The sequence below is a fragment of the Rosa rugosa genome, chromosome 6, assembly GCF_958449725.1.
Source record: "Rosa rugosa chromosome 6, drRosRugo1.1, whole genome shotgun sequence".
In the NCBI taxonomy this organism is placed as follows: Eukaryota; Viridiplantae; Streptophyta; class Magnoliopsida; order Rosales; family Rosaceae; genus Rosa; species Rosa rugosa.
This window is the reverse complement of record NC_084825.1, coordinates 4,062,283-4,078,423: the sequence shown is the minus strand read 5'-3', so window position 1 is coordinate 4,078,423 and position 16,141 is coordinate 4,062,283. Positions and strand designations below refer to the sequence as shown.

General features: G+C 40.0%; 1 protein-coding gene across 1 annotated transcript; it reads left to right on the top strand.

The window, feature by feature from the left end:
• The first annotated feature begins 10,732 nt into the window (after positions 1 to 10,732).
• LOC133718047 (probable RNA helicase SDE3) lies at positions 10,733 to 14,243 on the top strand. Its single transcript, XM_062144843.1, has 4 exons — positions 10,733 to 10,848; positions 10,962 to 11,953; positions 12,558 to 12,788; positions 13,061 to 14,243. Exons 2-4 carry the CDS (start codon positions 11,255 to 11,257, stop codon positions 14,033 to 14,035), a joined length of 1,905 nt encoding a protein of 634 aa, XP_062000827.1. The 5' UTR covers positions 10,733 to 10,848; positions 10,962 to 11,254; the 3' UTR covers positions 14,036 to 14,243.
• The last annotated feature ends 1,898 nt before the right edge of the window (positions 14,244 to 16,141 follow it).

The following is a 16,141-nucleotide window of genomic DNA, read 5'->3' as shown; positions in this document are numbered from 1 at the left end:
ACCACTAGGTTCGAAGGATCCTATCCCCGGAAGAGGGTAAAACCAGCACAAACGAATCCACTAGACATCGCGATCTCAACTGATCCATCTCACGAGATAATTCCAGATTATGGGTCCGTCCTAGAAGAGACAACGTTGGGGGACGCTCCAACGTTTGAACCCACTCTCGAGAATAGAGAAATCTCGATAAATTATGCATGCTTAAGTGAGATTTGGAATCGAAATGAGATTATCATCGATGATATATTTGTATTCGCGGTAGCTACCGAAATTATAACTAGCGATGACATCGAACCTCGCTCCGTTGATAATGTCAACGTAGAGACGACTGGCCAAAATGGAAAGAAGCAATCCAGGTCAAATTAGATTCCTTGACAAAGAGAAAGGTGTTTTGGACCTGTTGTTCCTACACCTCCCCATGTTAAACCTGTAGAATTTAAATGGGTATTTATAAGGAAGCGTAATGAGAAAAATGAGATTGTGATACACAAAGCTCGTCTAGTGGCGCAAGAATTTTCTCAACGCCCTGTGATTGATTACGAGGACGCGTATTCTCCCGTAATGAACGTCATAACGTTCCACTACCTTATCAATTTGGTAGTTTCCGAAAAACTGAATATGCAGCTTATGAATGTGGTCATAACTTATCTCTAGGGGGATCATAATACAGAAATATACCTGAAAGTTCCTGAAGAACTTAATATACCCGATGCAAATAGTTCTAGACCACGGAACACGCTCTCCATTAGTTTTGAGGCGTTCACTTTATGGATTGAAACAATCCAAACGGAGGTGGTATAACCGTCTAAGTGAATATTTAATCAGGATGGGATATGTGAATAATAAACTATGCCCATGCGTGTTTATTAAGGAAACAAGTTCCTAGTTTAGAATTGTGGCGGTCTATGTCAATGACATGAATTTGATCGATACTCCTGAAGAGATCAAGGAAACCGCAAAGCACCTGAAGTTGGAATTTGAGATGAAAGGCCTTGGGAGAACAAATTATTGTCTCGACCTGGAGCCCGAGCACAGTGCAGATGAAATTTTGGTCCATCAACCAAATTACATCCAGAAGATGTTAAGATGCTTTAATGAGGATAAAAGCAAGCACACCCATGGTCGTCTGAAGTCTAGAGAGAACCGTATCGTCCTGCAGATGATAACGAAGAGATATTGGTACCAGAAGTCTCATATCTAAGTGCAATAGGCGCATTATTGTACTTGGCTCAATGCCCTAGATAGGACATCTCATTCGATGTGAACTTGTTAGCTAGATATAGCTCTGCGCCAACACGCCGCCACTGGAATGGCATGAAAGACATTTTTCCGCTACCTTAGAGGTACAACGGATATGGGCTTATTCTATCCCTACGCATCAAGGAATGGATCAAACCCCCTTGATCCTCAGAATGATGCTCGCCTTGTTGGATATGCTGATATAGAATATCTATCAGACCCGCACAAGGCACGTTCCCAAACTGGTTATGTCTTTACCATTGGGAATACGGCAATTTCTTGGAGGTCTACAAAACAGACCCTTGTTGCTACCTCTTCGAATCATGCTGAGATTCTAGCTCTTCACGAAGCAGTACGTGAATGTATATGGTTGAGAGCCATCACAAAGCATGTTCAAAGCACATGTGGACTGCATTCCACCACTGATGAACCAACCACTATCCATGAGGATAATGCTGCTTGCATCGAGCAAATGAAGACAGGTTTCATCAAAGGAGACAACACAAAACATATTGCACCAAAGTTCTTCTTCAATCAGCAACAACAGGAGCATCAGAAGATTGAAGTCAAGCAGATTCGATCTGAAGATAATCGTGCAGACCTCTTTACCAAGTCACTACCAAAGTCTACATTCCAGAAGCATGTTCAAGGTATTGGTCTACGTAAACTATCTGAATTACCTAACATGTAATTTTCAGGGGGAGTCGAAATCAGGGGGAGTATCCCGAAGCATATACACTTGACCATCGTGTACTCTTTTCGTCCTTCGTCCAGGGTTATTTTGTCCCACTGGGTTTTGTTACCTGGCAAGGTTTTAACGAGGCACATCTTTAGAATGGTCACCCCACTTATACTACATCCTGAAGATGCTTTGATTTGACATATATGCATTTGCTCATCTTTTCCCTTCGACCACGGGTTTCTCCCACTGGGTTTACCGGGCAAGGTTTTGGTGTAGCAAATCTAAATGCATCCCTCTCGTAGACATACTACCTACTTATGATGCTAATAAGAAGACTCCACTTATCTCCGAAGCTGTGATATTAGTACTCCACACTCATACGCGTTGTGCTCTTTTTCTCCTTCGACCAAGGTTGTTTTTTTCCCACAGGGTTTTTATTACTTGGCAAGGTTTTTGATGAGACAACTTAGAAGCGCACAACCCATGCAACACTATTGACATGAAATATCCAAGGGGGAGTGTTGTAAATCATTATGGCTATATCATGTAAATAGATATAGGGTAAATCATTATGTTGTTATAGGCTTACCCTTTCCATGTTTTATGGATGACTTTAGGAATCCTTGTTTTATGGAGGACTTTAGGGGTCCTTGTTTTATGGAGGACTTTAGGCTACATGTTCCCTATCTTCCACTATATGTAGTCCATTTCTCATCCATGTTATGAAGAGAAAAACAGAAAATACTACACTCCCTCTCTGCATTAAAACTCTCTCTCTCTCTCTCTCTCAAGTTCTTAGAAGCAAAGCTCTCTCCATTTTCTGAAACACTTTCTATGTTAGTTTTACAACAATAGGCTTATTGTAGTGTGTAGACTGTACTAGTTAAATTTCAGTTATATATCCACATTATTATCATTCTAACCTTGGTTTCATGCATGTCATATGTACAGGGCCTCATCTATAAAGTTGTTGGGAGCAATCGCGTTTTGGTTGAATTTGAAGATGGCTTTTATTCTTATCATCATTCCAACAAAAAATATGATATCAGCTTCTCATTCAATAGAGTTTGTTTGAAAAGAGACCACCATGCAGTAAAAGCTGCATCAGATGCCTTGCTTTTGTCCTACTTTGTTTTGTCTACTTCTCTTGTTAGGCACAACAAATTTCATGTCACTACTACTGCCAAAATCATGAGTACCCTGCCCTGCGTCCTCAGTGTGATTATAGGTGTTTACAACATCATTCAGTGACCTTTGACGAGTAAAATATCCCTTTCTAGAACTCAAATCTGCCGGGTCAGATATATCTGTGTTGTACATTTCCTTCTCAGCATGTTTTTCATCATGACCAAGATTAGTACTACCATCACTGTTTGAGCCAATTGAAATTGAATCCAAAAGGTAGGAGTCATGCATCTCAGAGTAACCTTTGGTATAGAGATCATTGTAACAGCTTGCCTTTGTATGCTGAATAGCCTCCACCCCATCTAAGATGGAAAACGCAGAGTCTTCCAGTACAATATGATTTTCAAAATTACTCACAGTGCCTACCTCATCACTGGAATTCTTAGAATCTAGCAATGAAATTTCTGGTGCAGTTGAAGATGGTGCTGGTCCATCCCCGTCCTTATTACCACAGGTTTCAGAAGCTGATCTTACATTGCCATATTCCTCAGAAATCACTTCGTGGTCAGTAGAGCCAACATTGCATGAAACTTTCTTGCTCTGCTTTCCCTTCTTTCTACTCTTCTTTCTTGAACTTCTCTTCACATTGCCGTCTATTTTTCTATTACTAACCACATCTGAGGATTTAATAGTATTAGAATCATTTAGGATCATAGCTGAGGGATCATTGGAGGTTAATGACTTCTGCAATTTTTTGGAAACATTCCATTTGGTAGCTTTATTTACTAAGGTCTTATTTCGATATTGGTGTCTCATAGTTGAACCAGTAAATCTTCTATTTGTAAATGACTTGACTGAATAAGCAGAGCAACCTATATCAAGGTTTCGACATATCGCAGGTGCAATAAGTGGTGACAGCAACAATATATTATCAAGGCATAGAAGACAACATTAGTATACGATACCGCGTATTTTAAATAGTAACCATAACAACTAAACAGACTCGTACCTTTATCAATGATACCGTCAAAGGATTCATCTGGGAAGAAGCTCATATCCCTCACATCCATTTGCTTGTCTATTAAGGAATCAAAAACAAAACAAAAAATAAAAATGCCAAGTTACAATAGACAATACAACATAGAACTGTAGTGGGTAGAGATTCTAACGAGGAGTTTGGTTACATTTGAACTGAGGGATGTGCTTGTTTCTGGTTTTCATGAGGTTAATAGCCACTGATGAGATGTCTATGTTCATTATGTCTTAATATCCATCTTTCGCCATGTCCTCGGACATAACTAACAACATGAAGAATTCAATCCATCATATTCGATTCGATTCCTAGCATTGACAAAAGTCCTAGGATTAAACTACCCAATAGAGTAGAAAATAAGGAGAATAAGAGCAAAAGGAAAGTTACCGGCATTGCCGGAGCCGACAACGAGAACAGGAGAGGAGGTGAGGGGAATGAAGTTGCGGATGAAAGGGCGGAGAGCAGAGTAGCTAGCGCTGGTACCGTACCAGTCGAATAAGGAGCCACCTTCTTGAACGTAGCGGGCGTCCCAGTATTGGGCGTCTCCGTAATCGTACGTGTTGTAGCTCGACACGTCCCTCATCATCTTTTCTGCCGCTGATTCACTCCGGCGGTGAGTGGTGGACTCACGGTGGTGGTCGGTGAATACTAGTGAACCGAAATAGTGAGGAACAAACCTGAAAGGATTTTAAGTTCAGACACAAAGCTTAAGCTTAATGGTGGGCTTTTCAAGGTCACTGGACTATATAAATTGACCCAGCTAATTATGTATGAATATTGGGATTGCTGTGACTTTTAAAAAAATTGATGCTGCTGTGTTGTGAGAATAATCAGCTGTGAATTAAAACAGTTTCGTGTTTGGTAAATAATATTTTTAAAAGTGCTGTTAGTACCGAAAACAGCTGCCAGTGACCTAAAACTTTCAATTAAAACTGATTTTTATTTATTTACCAAACACAATAAAATATAAAATTTTAAACAAAAGATGATTTTTTTAAAAGCGAAGCAATCCTAAATGGGGCCTAAGGTCACTGGTGGAGCAGATGCTGACTCTTCTCCCATCTCTCTAAGTCTATGGGTTCAGACAATTGGAAACATTTCCAAAACTGGAATTGCCCGAGAATCACTTTACATCTTTCCCATGTTCCGAAAGGTCGAAGTCGTAGAAAACATGGGTTTCTATACCTAAGTACCTAACTGTTTTAAAGCACCGAGGATTTCAGAATGCCCTGAGCTACATTGTGTGTAATCCATTGTGGTGAAGAGCAGTCATGTATTAGTTGATTTCGGACATGACTTTCATTATCAGCATCATGTGAACGCATATATGACATCAGCTTCTCATTTAACACACTTTGTTTTAAAAGAGTTGATGTCACGCCCCGAATTTTGAATAATCAATTCAAAGTCCGAAACATGAATAATAACAATTACAAATAACGTCCTGAAATTTTTTCTCACAAACAACCACACTTCACACCTCTCAATATTACAATAAACCAAATCCTCAATTTATTTATTACAACACACTCTCACCAAATCAAATTGTAAGGCTCAAATGAGTTTAACTCATCTCACTATTACAATTGCTGTAAATCTATGACAAATACTCTAACCCGTACGATCACCGCCCTGATTCTCCTGACCTGCAGGATTACCCGCTACACAATTTGAATAGTGTACCGGGATTGCAACAACACCAAACCCGGTAGGCTTTTGACAGCTCGTATGAGTAAACAAGAAATGAACGGTTGATTTATTAAATCATATTTCTTTTAACTCAAGCAAAACAACCAACAATCACAACAACCACAAAGCAATCCACAATCCCCAAAATCAGTCACTAAAATCACCACTCTAAATCACCAAAGATTAATACGGGATCTAAACTCACATCTTTCTTCCCAAAACCCCGAAAGCGTATTTATACAAATACGGTGACTGACAGACTAGAGCTCTAACTGAATCGTAGCCCATCACCTGGCCTAGGTTATGGCATCCGACATAATTGTCAATATCGTAGTTCATCAACATAGGTTAGAACATCCGATTCACATACTCAACTTAGCCCATCACCCGATAAGGGTTATGGCATCTCTTACACTCAACCGATCGTAGCCCATCATCCACCTAGTATTAGAGCATCCGATTCCCTCATACTGGTCACTATGTTGACCCTAAACTCAACCAATCGTAGCCCATCATCCACCTAGTATTAGAGCATCCGATTCCCCCATACTGGTCACTATGTTGACCCTAAAACCAAAATCGAGTACAATAATATTCTTTCACACAATAGGATCAATAATACCATGATACGTACTATTATTGTGTATATATATGTACTCAAAATACAACTCCAAAAATCACCAATCCATACTCAATCATATCATCACTCAATACCACGTCATCCATAAATTTCCAATATAATTTCACCAATCACTATCATCATAAATGAATATGGTAAATCACGTTTTCGATTTCACATCACTTAAATCATTATAAAATCACACATCTCCATGTCACACCAATCCATATATAACCACGTAAATATATATATATACGTAATTATCCGCTCAGGGATAATCACTAATACCAACTATAGTTCAAGCATAAAAATCGTGAAATTCATTTTGTATAATTAAATCATTTTACTTACCTATGGACCGTAGTTGATCAAGCCCATATGATTTAAAACAAATATTTATTTCATAAATATTTTCACACAATTACGACAAAATAAAGTAATTAAATTTATTCGGTTCGTAATATGAACCACGTGAGGTTTACTCACCTCGATATTCCCGCTGCGTCTTCAATTCAACACAATACACACCGAAATCGTTCACCCAAGGGAGACCGTCAATCACCTAATCACACATGACCTTATTTTAGCCAATAGCTCAAAAACATACTCAAACGACAATCCAACGGTCGGATCGAAATTAAATGATGATCCAACGGTCGGATCCTCACGGATCGCCTTTAGGATCACCCTCCAAAAATCATCACGAAGATCCAACGGTCGGATCTTCCTGAATCGTCCTTACTAACATCTTCACAAATTTATACGAAAATCCGACGGACGGATTCTCACGAATCGCCTCCCTAATCACTGTTTTGCATTTATACGAAGATGCAACGGTCGGATCTTCGCCCATGACCACACAAAGCCACTGGGACAGTCATAAGATCATCATATCAAAACTACAAGTCCATCTGACGGTCCTAACTTCACAGATCATTAATCGAACAATCGAAAATTAATCGAAATCGTAAAATTCATAACTAAATCATACGATATCCAAAAATTACGTATAATATATCAAAATGATCGTATTAAAATGTAGATTCTAAAATGTAAATAAATTACATTTTTGACCCCCGGAGGTGGCCGGAAAGCGCCGCCGGAGTTAGTGGCAGAGCCGCCGCCGACCACCGCCAATGGTGTCGGGGCCGGGCTGCCCTTCTTCATCTCATCAAGCTTAACAACTTTTCTAACTATCATGTAAGCTGGAAATGACCGGAAGGGGTCGAAATTACCTAGAACAGTCGAGGTGGCCGGAATTTCTCCAGAAACCGGCGAGAATTTGCAGAAACCGGCGAAGCTCCGATCAACGTAAAAATGTCCTCCTTTCGCTTCGATTCCTTCAGGAGACTTGTTCAGAACTTAAAGAAGAACTCACTGGTTCAAGAATCACTCAAAACGAAGCTCTACAGCTCGAGATATCTTGATCGAAAGTTTCGGTGGCCGGAAAAATTCCAGAATCCGGTGAGCTTGAGTTCCGACGTAAAAACTTCAACCTCAGGCCTCGATCCCTTCTGGAGAGTAGTTAAGAACCTCAAGGCGAATTCACCAGGCCAAGAATCACAGAAAAATGTGGTCTATAGCTCGAGATATCCGGATCGAAAGCTTGTTCTTCGATTTCCACGGGTCAAACTCCGACGAACGTGAAAATGGTCGATCCAGTTCTGGTCCTTCTTGGTGCTTGTTCAGAAAGTTGTGGTGAGTCCAATGAGCTAAAAATCAAGAGAATTGACGGCCTGTAGCTCAAGATATCGAGATCGAATCAAATTGAGTTCAAACGGAACCGTGTCCTCCGCCGCTACTGCCGGGCGTGTTGCGGTGCAAGGCTGCCACTGGCAGCTGGGTAAGGTCAAGGTGATGCTGTGGGAGGTGGTCTGGTGCTGATTTGTGGTCGGTGGATCGAGGATGAGTTTTGGAGAATTTTGCTCTGTTTCTCGGATGCTTTCGGACGAGAGAGCGAGAGAGAGAGAGTGAAAGAGCTCGTGACAGAGAAAAAGAAAAGAGAAGCAATTATGCTTGGGACGAAAGAGAGAGACCGAGACAGCCAAAAGGGAGAGTGAAAAGCTAAAGGAAGAGGTGAAATGTTCGTATTATTCCTCCAACGAGGTTCGTATTATTCCTCTAACGAGGTTATTATAGTTGACGCTGCAGTTCAAGCTGCATCGTATCCTTTGTTCTAGAACTACATCTTTCCTGATTGTGTTCTAGAAAAGATCATCATTTCCAATGATTCCACATCAAAGGCTGTAGTTAGAAAGATTTTAGACTTTTATGGCCCGCCACGCCCTATATTATAGAGGGCCAATGCTCCGTAATCCGTACAGGAAAAATTGAATCTAAACTGTATAAACTATCAAAAACAGGAGAGGTTTGTTCAAGATGCAGCATTGCAAATCTATAAAAACTCTCCAGATGATCGTATTCTCATATACGCCCCCCATAAACAACACATGCGACAAGTTGACGATTAGTTTGAAGAAGGTGATTCTAGACTGTGACATTTATCAAACCAATGCTGCATTTCGAGAGGTAGATGAGGTACCTATTGCGATTCTCCTCTTCATGTGATCATGACGGCGAGTGTTTTTCTTGTCCTCCACTCGCAGAACTCTAGAGGTTCAGGCTGATCTTCTCCACATTTGTTACTAGCTTTCGGCTACACAATGGAGGCGTCACTGCTGGACATTTAAGCTATTTTTCTGGTGGATGCTGCTTTGGCTACTGAGCTTTTGCTAATGAGAGCCTCTGTTTTCAAAGGAGACGCCGATGCGCGCCCAGGGCTCGCTCCAGTGTTAGGTGATCGGAAATTGCTTCGCCGTTTTAAACTAGGGCATGCTGCTGGAAAAGCGTACGAAAAAGCGTTGGGGCTGCCATTTTTGCCGAAGGCGAGGTTTGATGCTGCGGGCGGCGGAAGCAAGAAGATGAAGTCGCGTGTAATTTTTTTTTCCTTTTCCTTCAGCCAAAACGAAGTCGTTTTATAGAAGTCCTTTTCTGAAAATTTCTTTGGGCCAACCCAATGTAGGTCTCTAACATGCAAAAGATAATGGCCATTTACATATTCAGTCCCAACAGCCCAAAGAATTCAATAATCTGATAACTTATTTATTTGTTTATATTTTTATGTATTTTCATATAATTTATAGCTGTCACCCCACCGCCTTGAGGCACTCGCCTTGTGAGGCACTAATAAGACGCCTTCGCCTTCGCCTTCGCCTTCACTTTCGCATTTGAAAACATTGATGAGAGCGCAGCTGTTATAATAACAGGTGCAACCAATAATCAACCAAATCAGGTGCAGTCTGGTATGGCTAGGACCAAAAGATTGAAGACATCATACTTTGAAAGGATCAGTAAGATGAGAACAAAATCAGATCACACCTAAATGGACCTTAATTTGGTGCTCCTTCAATCCTGTTAATTTTTTATTTGAATTTTGTGTTGTGCAAACATTTTGGTCTTCTTTAATTTTCCAGCATTCTTGATCATGGAGTTGTATAAGTATGAAATTTAATAGAATTGAAGGAACCTTAACTCTCTGCTTAATTTGATATTTTCGATCATATGATGGATCATTTATTAGTTAGCTGCTAGTTTGTTTGTTTGATCAGAGAAGACTGGAGTGAAGAAATGTCAAGTTTCTTTGATCTTTTGAGATGCCTTCTGTGTTGTTCCTGATAAAGTGGTAATCTGAAATGCCTGATATACAGTCCTTCTTAGCTAAGGAAATCCTTATCTAAGCTTAGCTTAGGTACGGATTTCCAGTTTTTTGCCACTTTTCGATCACATATTCACATCTTAACCGTTCGGTTTTTAGGTTCTAATGTACAGATCATCTCTACAAAATTTCAGCCAAATTGATGATCATTAAGGCATTCAAAACTGTAATTTATTACAATGTACACAAACGGTTCCGGTTCGATAGATTCGGTTCATTTGTGTAAATTGCAGTTTTTGGTGCCTTAACGATCATCAATTTGGCTGAAATTTTGCATAAGTGATCTATACATTAGGACCTAAAAACTGAACGGTTAAAATATGAATATGTGATCGAAAAGTGGCCAAAAACTGAAAATCCGTTCCACAAGCTTAGGTAAGGATATCCTTACCTGAGAAAAGTTATATATATATATATATATCTGGTGCAGCTCCCACTAATATCTTGCCAAGTGCACCAGAATCTGGTACTCATGGAAACTCGAGTTTTAGCCGAACCGAACCGAACGAAAAAGGAATCTCTCCTGACTGTGCATGCACTAGGATGCTTAGACTCAGAATCTTCAGTTATTATTTTTTTATTTTTGAAAAAAGTAAGCTTACTTAATTATTAAGCAAATACTCCACGTACTTGCGAGTAGAAAAGCAAAGCGGTGATCCGTCGTTGGCTCGCCAACGAAGTCTTTGTTTCCTGTGTTCCTTTCTTCATCTGATCATCGATCAATTTGTAAAGTCAGTCAGTCACTGGTACGTAAATTCGATCGTAAAACTGTATCTGCGAGTTGGTAACATAGGTATGATTCTGCTTAAACTTGCAAACCTTCTTAGATTCTTGAGTTTTGTAACTATGGATTTCTCAGATTGAAGAAACCTCAACACTTGATCTGCTAAGAGCTAGCTAGAAAGGGTACGCAGCTCAGCAGGGGCGGAGGGAGGATAGTTGCACACCCTGAAGTACCATAGGAAACTACAAATACATCATACATAGTTACATACTGCATGTATAACTAGTTAACTTTCAACATATTTTCATTCAGATCAGACTTACCAGATCTATTGCTCTTCTTGCAACCTCCCAACTATGATGAGGTTTTGACTTCACGTTATGACTCCATTATTTTTCCTTCTTAAAGTGTAGCCAAGTTTCGTCCTGATGGGGTCATCTAATTCTAAACCACATCCAGCCTCCGCAGAATCCCCACCATATTATTCTAAACCATCTCCATCTTCCCCGAAACCCCCACCATATTCTAAACCACCTTCATCCCCAGCTTCTTCTAAACCACCTTCATCTCCAGTTTCCCCACAACCCCCAGCATATTCTTCTAAGCCACCTTCATCCCCAGCATATTCTTCTAAACCACCTTCATCTCCAGCTTCCCCACAACCCCCACCATATTCTTCTAAACCACCTTCATCCCCAGCTTCTTCTAAACCACCTTCATCTCCAGTTTCCCCACAACCCCCAGCATATTCTTCTAAGCCACCTTCATCCCCAGCATATTCTTCTAAACCACCTTCATCTCCAGTTTCCCCACAACCCCCAGCATATTCTTCTAAACCATCTTCATCTCCATCTTCCCCAAAGTGCCCTCCTGTCTTTAAGTCAGTTCTACGCCCAGCATCCTCCTCCTCAAATAATGATGATATAAGTCAACACCAACAATATGAGAAGAGAACAGCTTTTGTGTGTCTTGAAAAGGATCCATTACCTGTATTCATGATTCCTGAGGATATCGAAGCCTTGATCAAGAAAGAAATTGCGCCCAAAGTTCTGAATCGCCCATTATCTCCCACAACATACAAGGACTACTTTGCCGCTCTCTTATATTCTGAAGATTTCTACTTGGAGGTACCCTAATTATTACATGCATAAATCTTATTACCCTGTTGCATATCTCAAACCATTAGATATACACTTATTGGAAGCTGTAGACCATGCCTTACTGTTCATAGCTTACTTCCCTTACTTTGTGCCTTACTTTGTAGTTTGTACATAGCCACATAGGAGTGATAGAGTATTTTTTTTAAGTTGAGTAGGATTATGGTTTGTTCCTTAAATCAAGGGTAATTTGTTGAGGGCCTTTAGGGAGTGTTTGAACACTCCACCTCCTTTAGATAGATGTAGCTTTTTGTGATTTGAAATCTTGTCATGTGATTATGGAAGCTGCAAACCATACCTTACTGTTCATAGCTTACTTCCCTTACTTTGTGCCTTACTTTGTACATAGGAGTGGTAGAATATATTTTTAAGTTTAGTAGGATTATGGTTTGTTACTTAAATCAAGGGTAATTTGTTGAGGGCCTTTAGGGAGTGTTTGAACACTCCACCTCCTTTATATAGATGTAGCTTAATCTTTTTGTGATTTGAAATCTTGTTATGTGATTTTCCGGATGTTGTATGCTTTTGGATGCTGGCTTAAAAACAACAAATCTAATGCTGTTATTTGAATCAGAAATGGAGTGATTTCCTTTTGAAGGGTGTGACATTAGCGTTGGATGAAAGTTCAATTTATAAAAACCGGAAAAAGGAAGCACTTTATAAAAATCGGAAAAAGGAAGATAAGGAAGACAAAACCTTTGTAGCATTTGAGCTTGATTGTGTTCCTCAAAAACGGCCATTCCTCTTATCAAGGGACTTGGTCCTTGCACGACCAGTGGGTAAGAGTACTGCTGAGCCCTTTAAGGTAAACTCTGAACATCCACTTATGCCTTTGCATATGCTGGATTCTGTTTATCACCAAGTTCTACTTCACTAGGTCCTGGCATTTCTGATTTACCATTCAGATTGTCAAACCGAATCTTATCATGAATCTGCTTCATTAACTCCGGTAGATTCTCTAAAAAGAAAAAATGGTTATAGGCTTATAGTAGTGTGTAGACTGTACTAATTAAATTTCAGTTATATATCCACATTATTATCATTCTAACCTTGGTTTCATGCATGTCATATGTACAGGGCCTCATCTATAAAGTTGTTGGGAGCAATCGCGTTTTGGTTGAATTTGAGGATGGATTTTATTCTTATCATCATTCCAACAAAAAATATGATATCAGCTTCTCATTCAATAGAGTTTGTTTGAAAAGAGCCCACCATGCAGTAAAAGCTGCATCAGATGCTTTGTTTCAGAACTTCCTCTTCCCTGACTGTGACTCACGAGCAAGCATTCCTACTGCACCAGCTCTGCTTTCTACTACCTGTCATAAGCTTGATCAAGATCAACGTTCTGCAGTCGGACATATCTTAAGGATTCAGGGCTCACCACCTTATGTAGTAACTGGTCCGGACTGTGAAGGCAAATCTTTTGCATATTTAAGAGAACCTTCAAGAACTGGAGTGGTTGTTAGTGAAGCAGTATACCAATTATGTCAGAAGTCACCAGAGTATCGCATTCTTATCTGTGCGCCTACTAACAGCTGCTGCGATATGCTGATGAGAAGCTTGGTGAAGGTGATTCCAGAGTCGACTATGTTTCGTGCCAATGCTGCATTCCGAGAGAGAGATGAGGTGCCTGAGGACATCCTCCGCTCATCCCTTTACAAAGAGTCTTGTTTTTCTTGTCCTGCAATAGAGAAACTCCGGGAATACAAGGTGATTTTCTCAACTTTCATGAGTAGCTTCCGACTACATGATAAAGGCATAGCTGCTGGACATTTTAGCCATATTTTTCTGGTGGATGTTTCATCTGCTATTGAGCCGGAAACATTGGTCGCCCTGACTAACTTCGCTGTCAAGGCCACTAGTGTTATAGTTACTGGTAATCATGGAAATAGTCCGCTCTGGGTTCGCGCTGACATTGCAAGGAAAAAGGGACTCAAGATTTCATACTTTGAACGACTCTGCAAGCTCAGGCCATATAGAAGCCCCAGTCCAATGTTCATCACACAACTAGACCTGAACCAAAAGTCAGAGTACCAAACAAGACCTTTCTGAGTTCCTTTTTTGGTTGCTTGAGTATTTCAGGTCTCAAGTGCTGCAGATAGTTTTTATGTATTGAACTTTAAAACAGTTTCTGTAGATATCATGTATGAAACTCGTTTTTCAAATACACAAGGCATTCAGCTATTTGCTTTTTATAATTTTTAGTTGATCATCTGGTTAGACTGCTTATAAACAGAGAAATAAAACCACAATCTTTCCTCTGTCATTCTGTTGACAGCAAGATACCCAAGGATCATTCATAAAATACTTGAGGGTCTGGACAGAAAGTGAAGCTTGCTGCAAGAAAGCAAGTAAACACATACCTTGTAATCCAGATAATAAGCATACTGCAAGAAAGCAAGTAAAGACATTATCAGCATACTGAAGAAAAATTTCATCTTCATCTCCACAAAGGGAGAAGAAGAGAAGTATAGAAGCAGATAGAGAGAGAGAGAGAGAGAGAGAGAGAGAGAGAGAGAGAGAGGTCATTAACACGCCTCCCACATATCCAAACAGATTATCGGCTGCACAATAAGAGAAGACAATCAATGCAACTTCTAAAATAATTGAAAAAGTAAAAAACCAGTATTCAGAAACATCGGCTTTACTTACTAATTACTATGTCATCCCAGACAAGTGGGCAAATGGCATTTGAAGTTCTAACTATCTTGAGTTGTCTCTCTTCTCTCTTTACTGGCAAAAATGAAACCAAGGAAAATAATTAGTAATGACTGGAGTTTATTCGCAAAACAAGGCCACAAGATGATGTGTTAGAGAGATTTCCTCTCAGCCTTCAAAACTGATTTAGTAACTGATGTAACAGTTTTGATATTCTACATCTATAGTCTTTAAATGCTCTTTATAGACTTTTGTAACTGTAGCTTCTGTATAGTCTATATATATGTACATTGTAAACACAATTGGATTATTGAAAAACCAATTTCTACATGGTATCAGAGCATGACATGCTGCTTAGTAAACCATATAGCACCCCGATGTCAGCTAAGGCAATTCTCACCGCCACTGACGGAGATTTCCTTCCTAATCCCTCAGTCTTTCGAGAGATAGTTGGTTCCTTGCAATATCTGACCATCACAAGCCCTGATATTGCCTTTGCCGTAAACTCCATCTCTCAATTCATGAGTCAGCTGCGTATACCGCACTTAATTGCTGCCAAGCGCATCCTTCGCTGCGTCAAAGGCACACTTGATCATGGCTTGTTCTTTGGTCCTCAACACCGACCTCCTTTTCTTGCTGCTTATGCTGATGCGGATTGGGCTGGATGTCCAGATTCCCGTCGCTCTACGTCCGGATATCTAGTATATCTTGGCACCAACTTGGTCTCCTGGTGTTCTAACTTCTAAGAAGCAGCCCACCATTGCTCGATCCAGCGCTGAGTCTGAGTATCGTTCTTTGTCTCATGCTAATGCCGAGACAACATGGTTAGCTTTCTTACTCTATGAGCTTGGTGCCGGACTTTCATATCCTATTCTCTTGCATTGTGATAATCTTAGTGTGACATATATGGCATCTAATCCGGTGTTTCACGCAAGCACTAAGCATATTGAACTTGATTATCACTTTGTCCGTGAGAAAGTGGCTCTTGGCAGCCACCATGTTTGCTTCATTCCCTCTGTTGATCAACCTGCAGACCTTCTCACCAAGCCTCTCCATAAGCACCGACATGTCTTACTAACTAGCAAACTTGTTCGTCAAGGACCGCCCAGTTTGAGGGAGGGTGTTAGAGAGATTTCCTCTCAGCCTTCAAAACTGATTTAGTAACTGATGTAACTGTAGACTTTTGTAACTGTAGCTTCTGTATAGTCTTTAAATGCTCTTTATAGACTTTTGTTTGGATATTCTGCATCTATAGTCTTTAAATGCTCTTTATAGACTTTTGTAACTGTAGCTTCTGTATAGTCTATATATATGTACATTGTAAACACAATTGGATTATTGAAAAACCAATTTCTACATGATGTCCTTAGCTGGTTTGTACAGACACTTGGTAACAATAATACACTTGGTGGGTCGCGATCTTGTGGAACAATGTCGAGCACGAGTGCATAATAATTAGTCATGACTACATGATAACTGTATCATAATTGTTATCTATCT

Excerpts from the sequence above, each read along its gene's own strand:
- LOC133718047 (XM_062144843.1), top strand. The coding sequence starts at position 11,255 with ATGGGGTCATCTAATTCTAAACCACATCCAGCCTCCGCAGAATCCCCA. Across the intron at positions 11,954-12,557 it reads CTGAAGATTTCTACTTGGAG|AAATGGAGTGATTTCCTTTT; the intron begins GTACCCTAATTA and ends TATTTGAATCAG. Across the intron at positions 12,789-13,060 it reads GTACTGCTGAGCCCTTTAAG|GGCCTCATCTATAAAGTTGT; the intron begins GTAAACTCTGAA and ends TCATATGTACAG.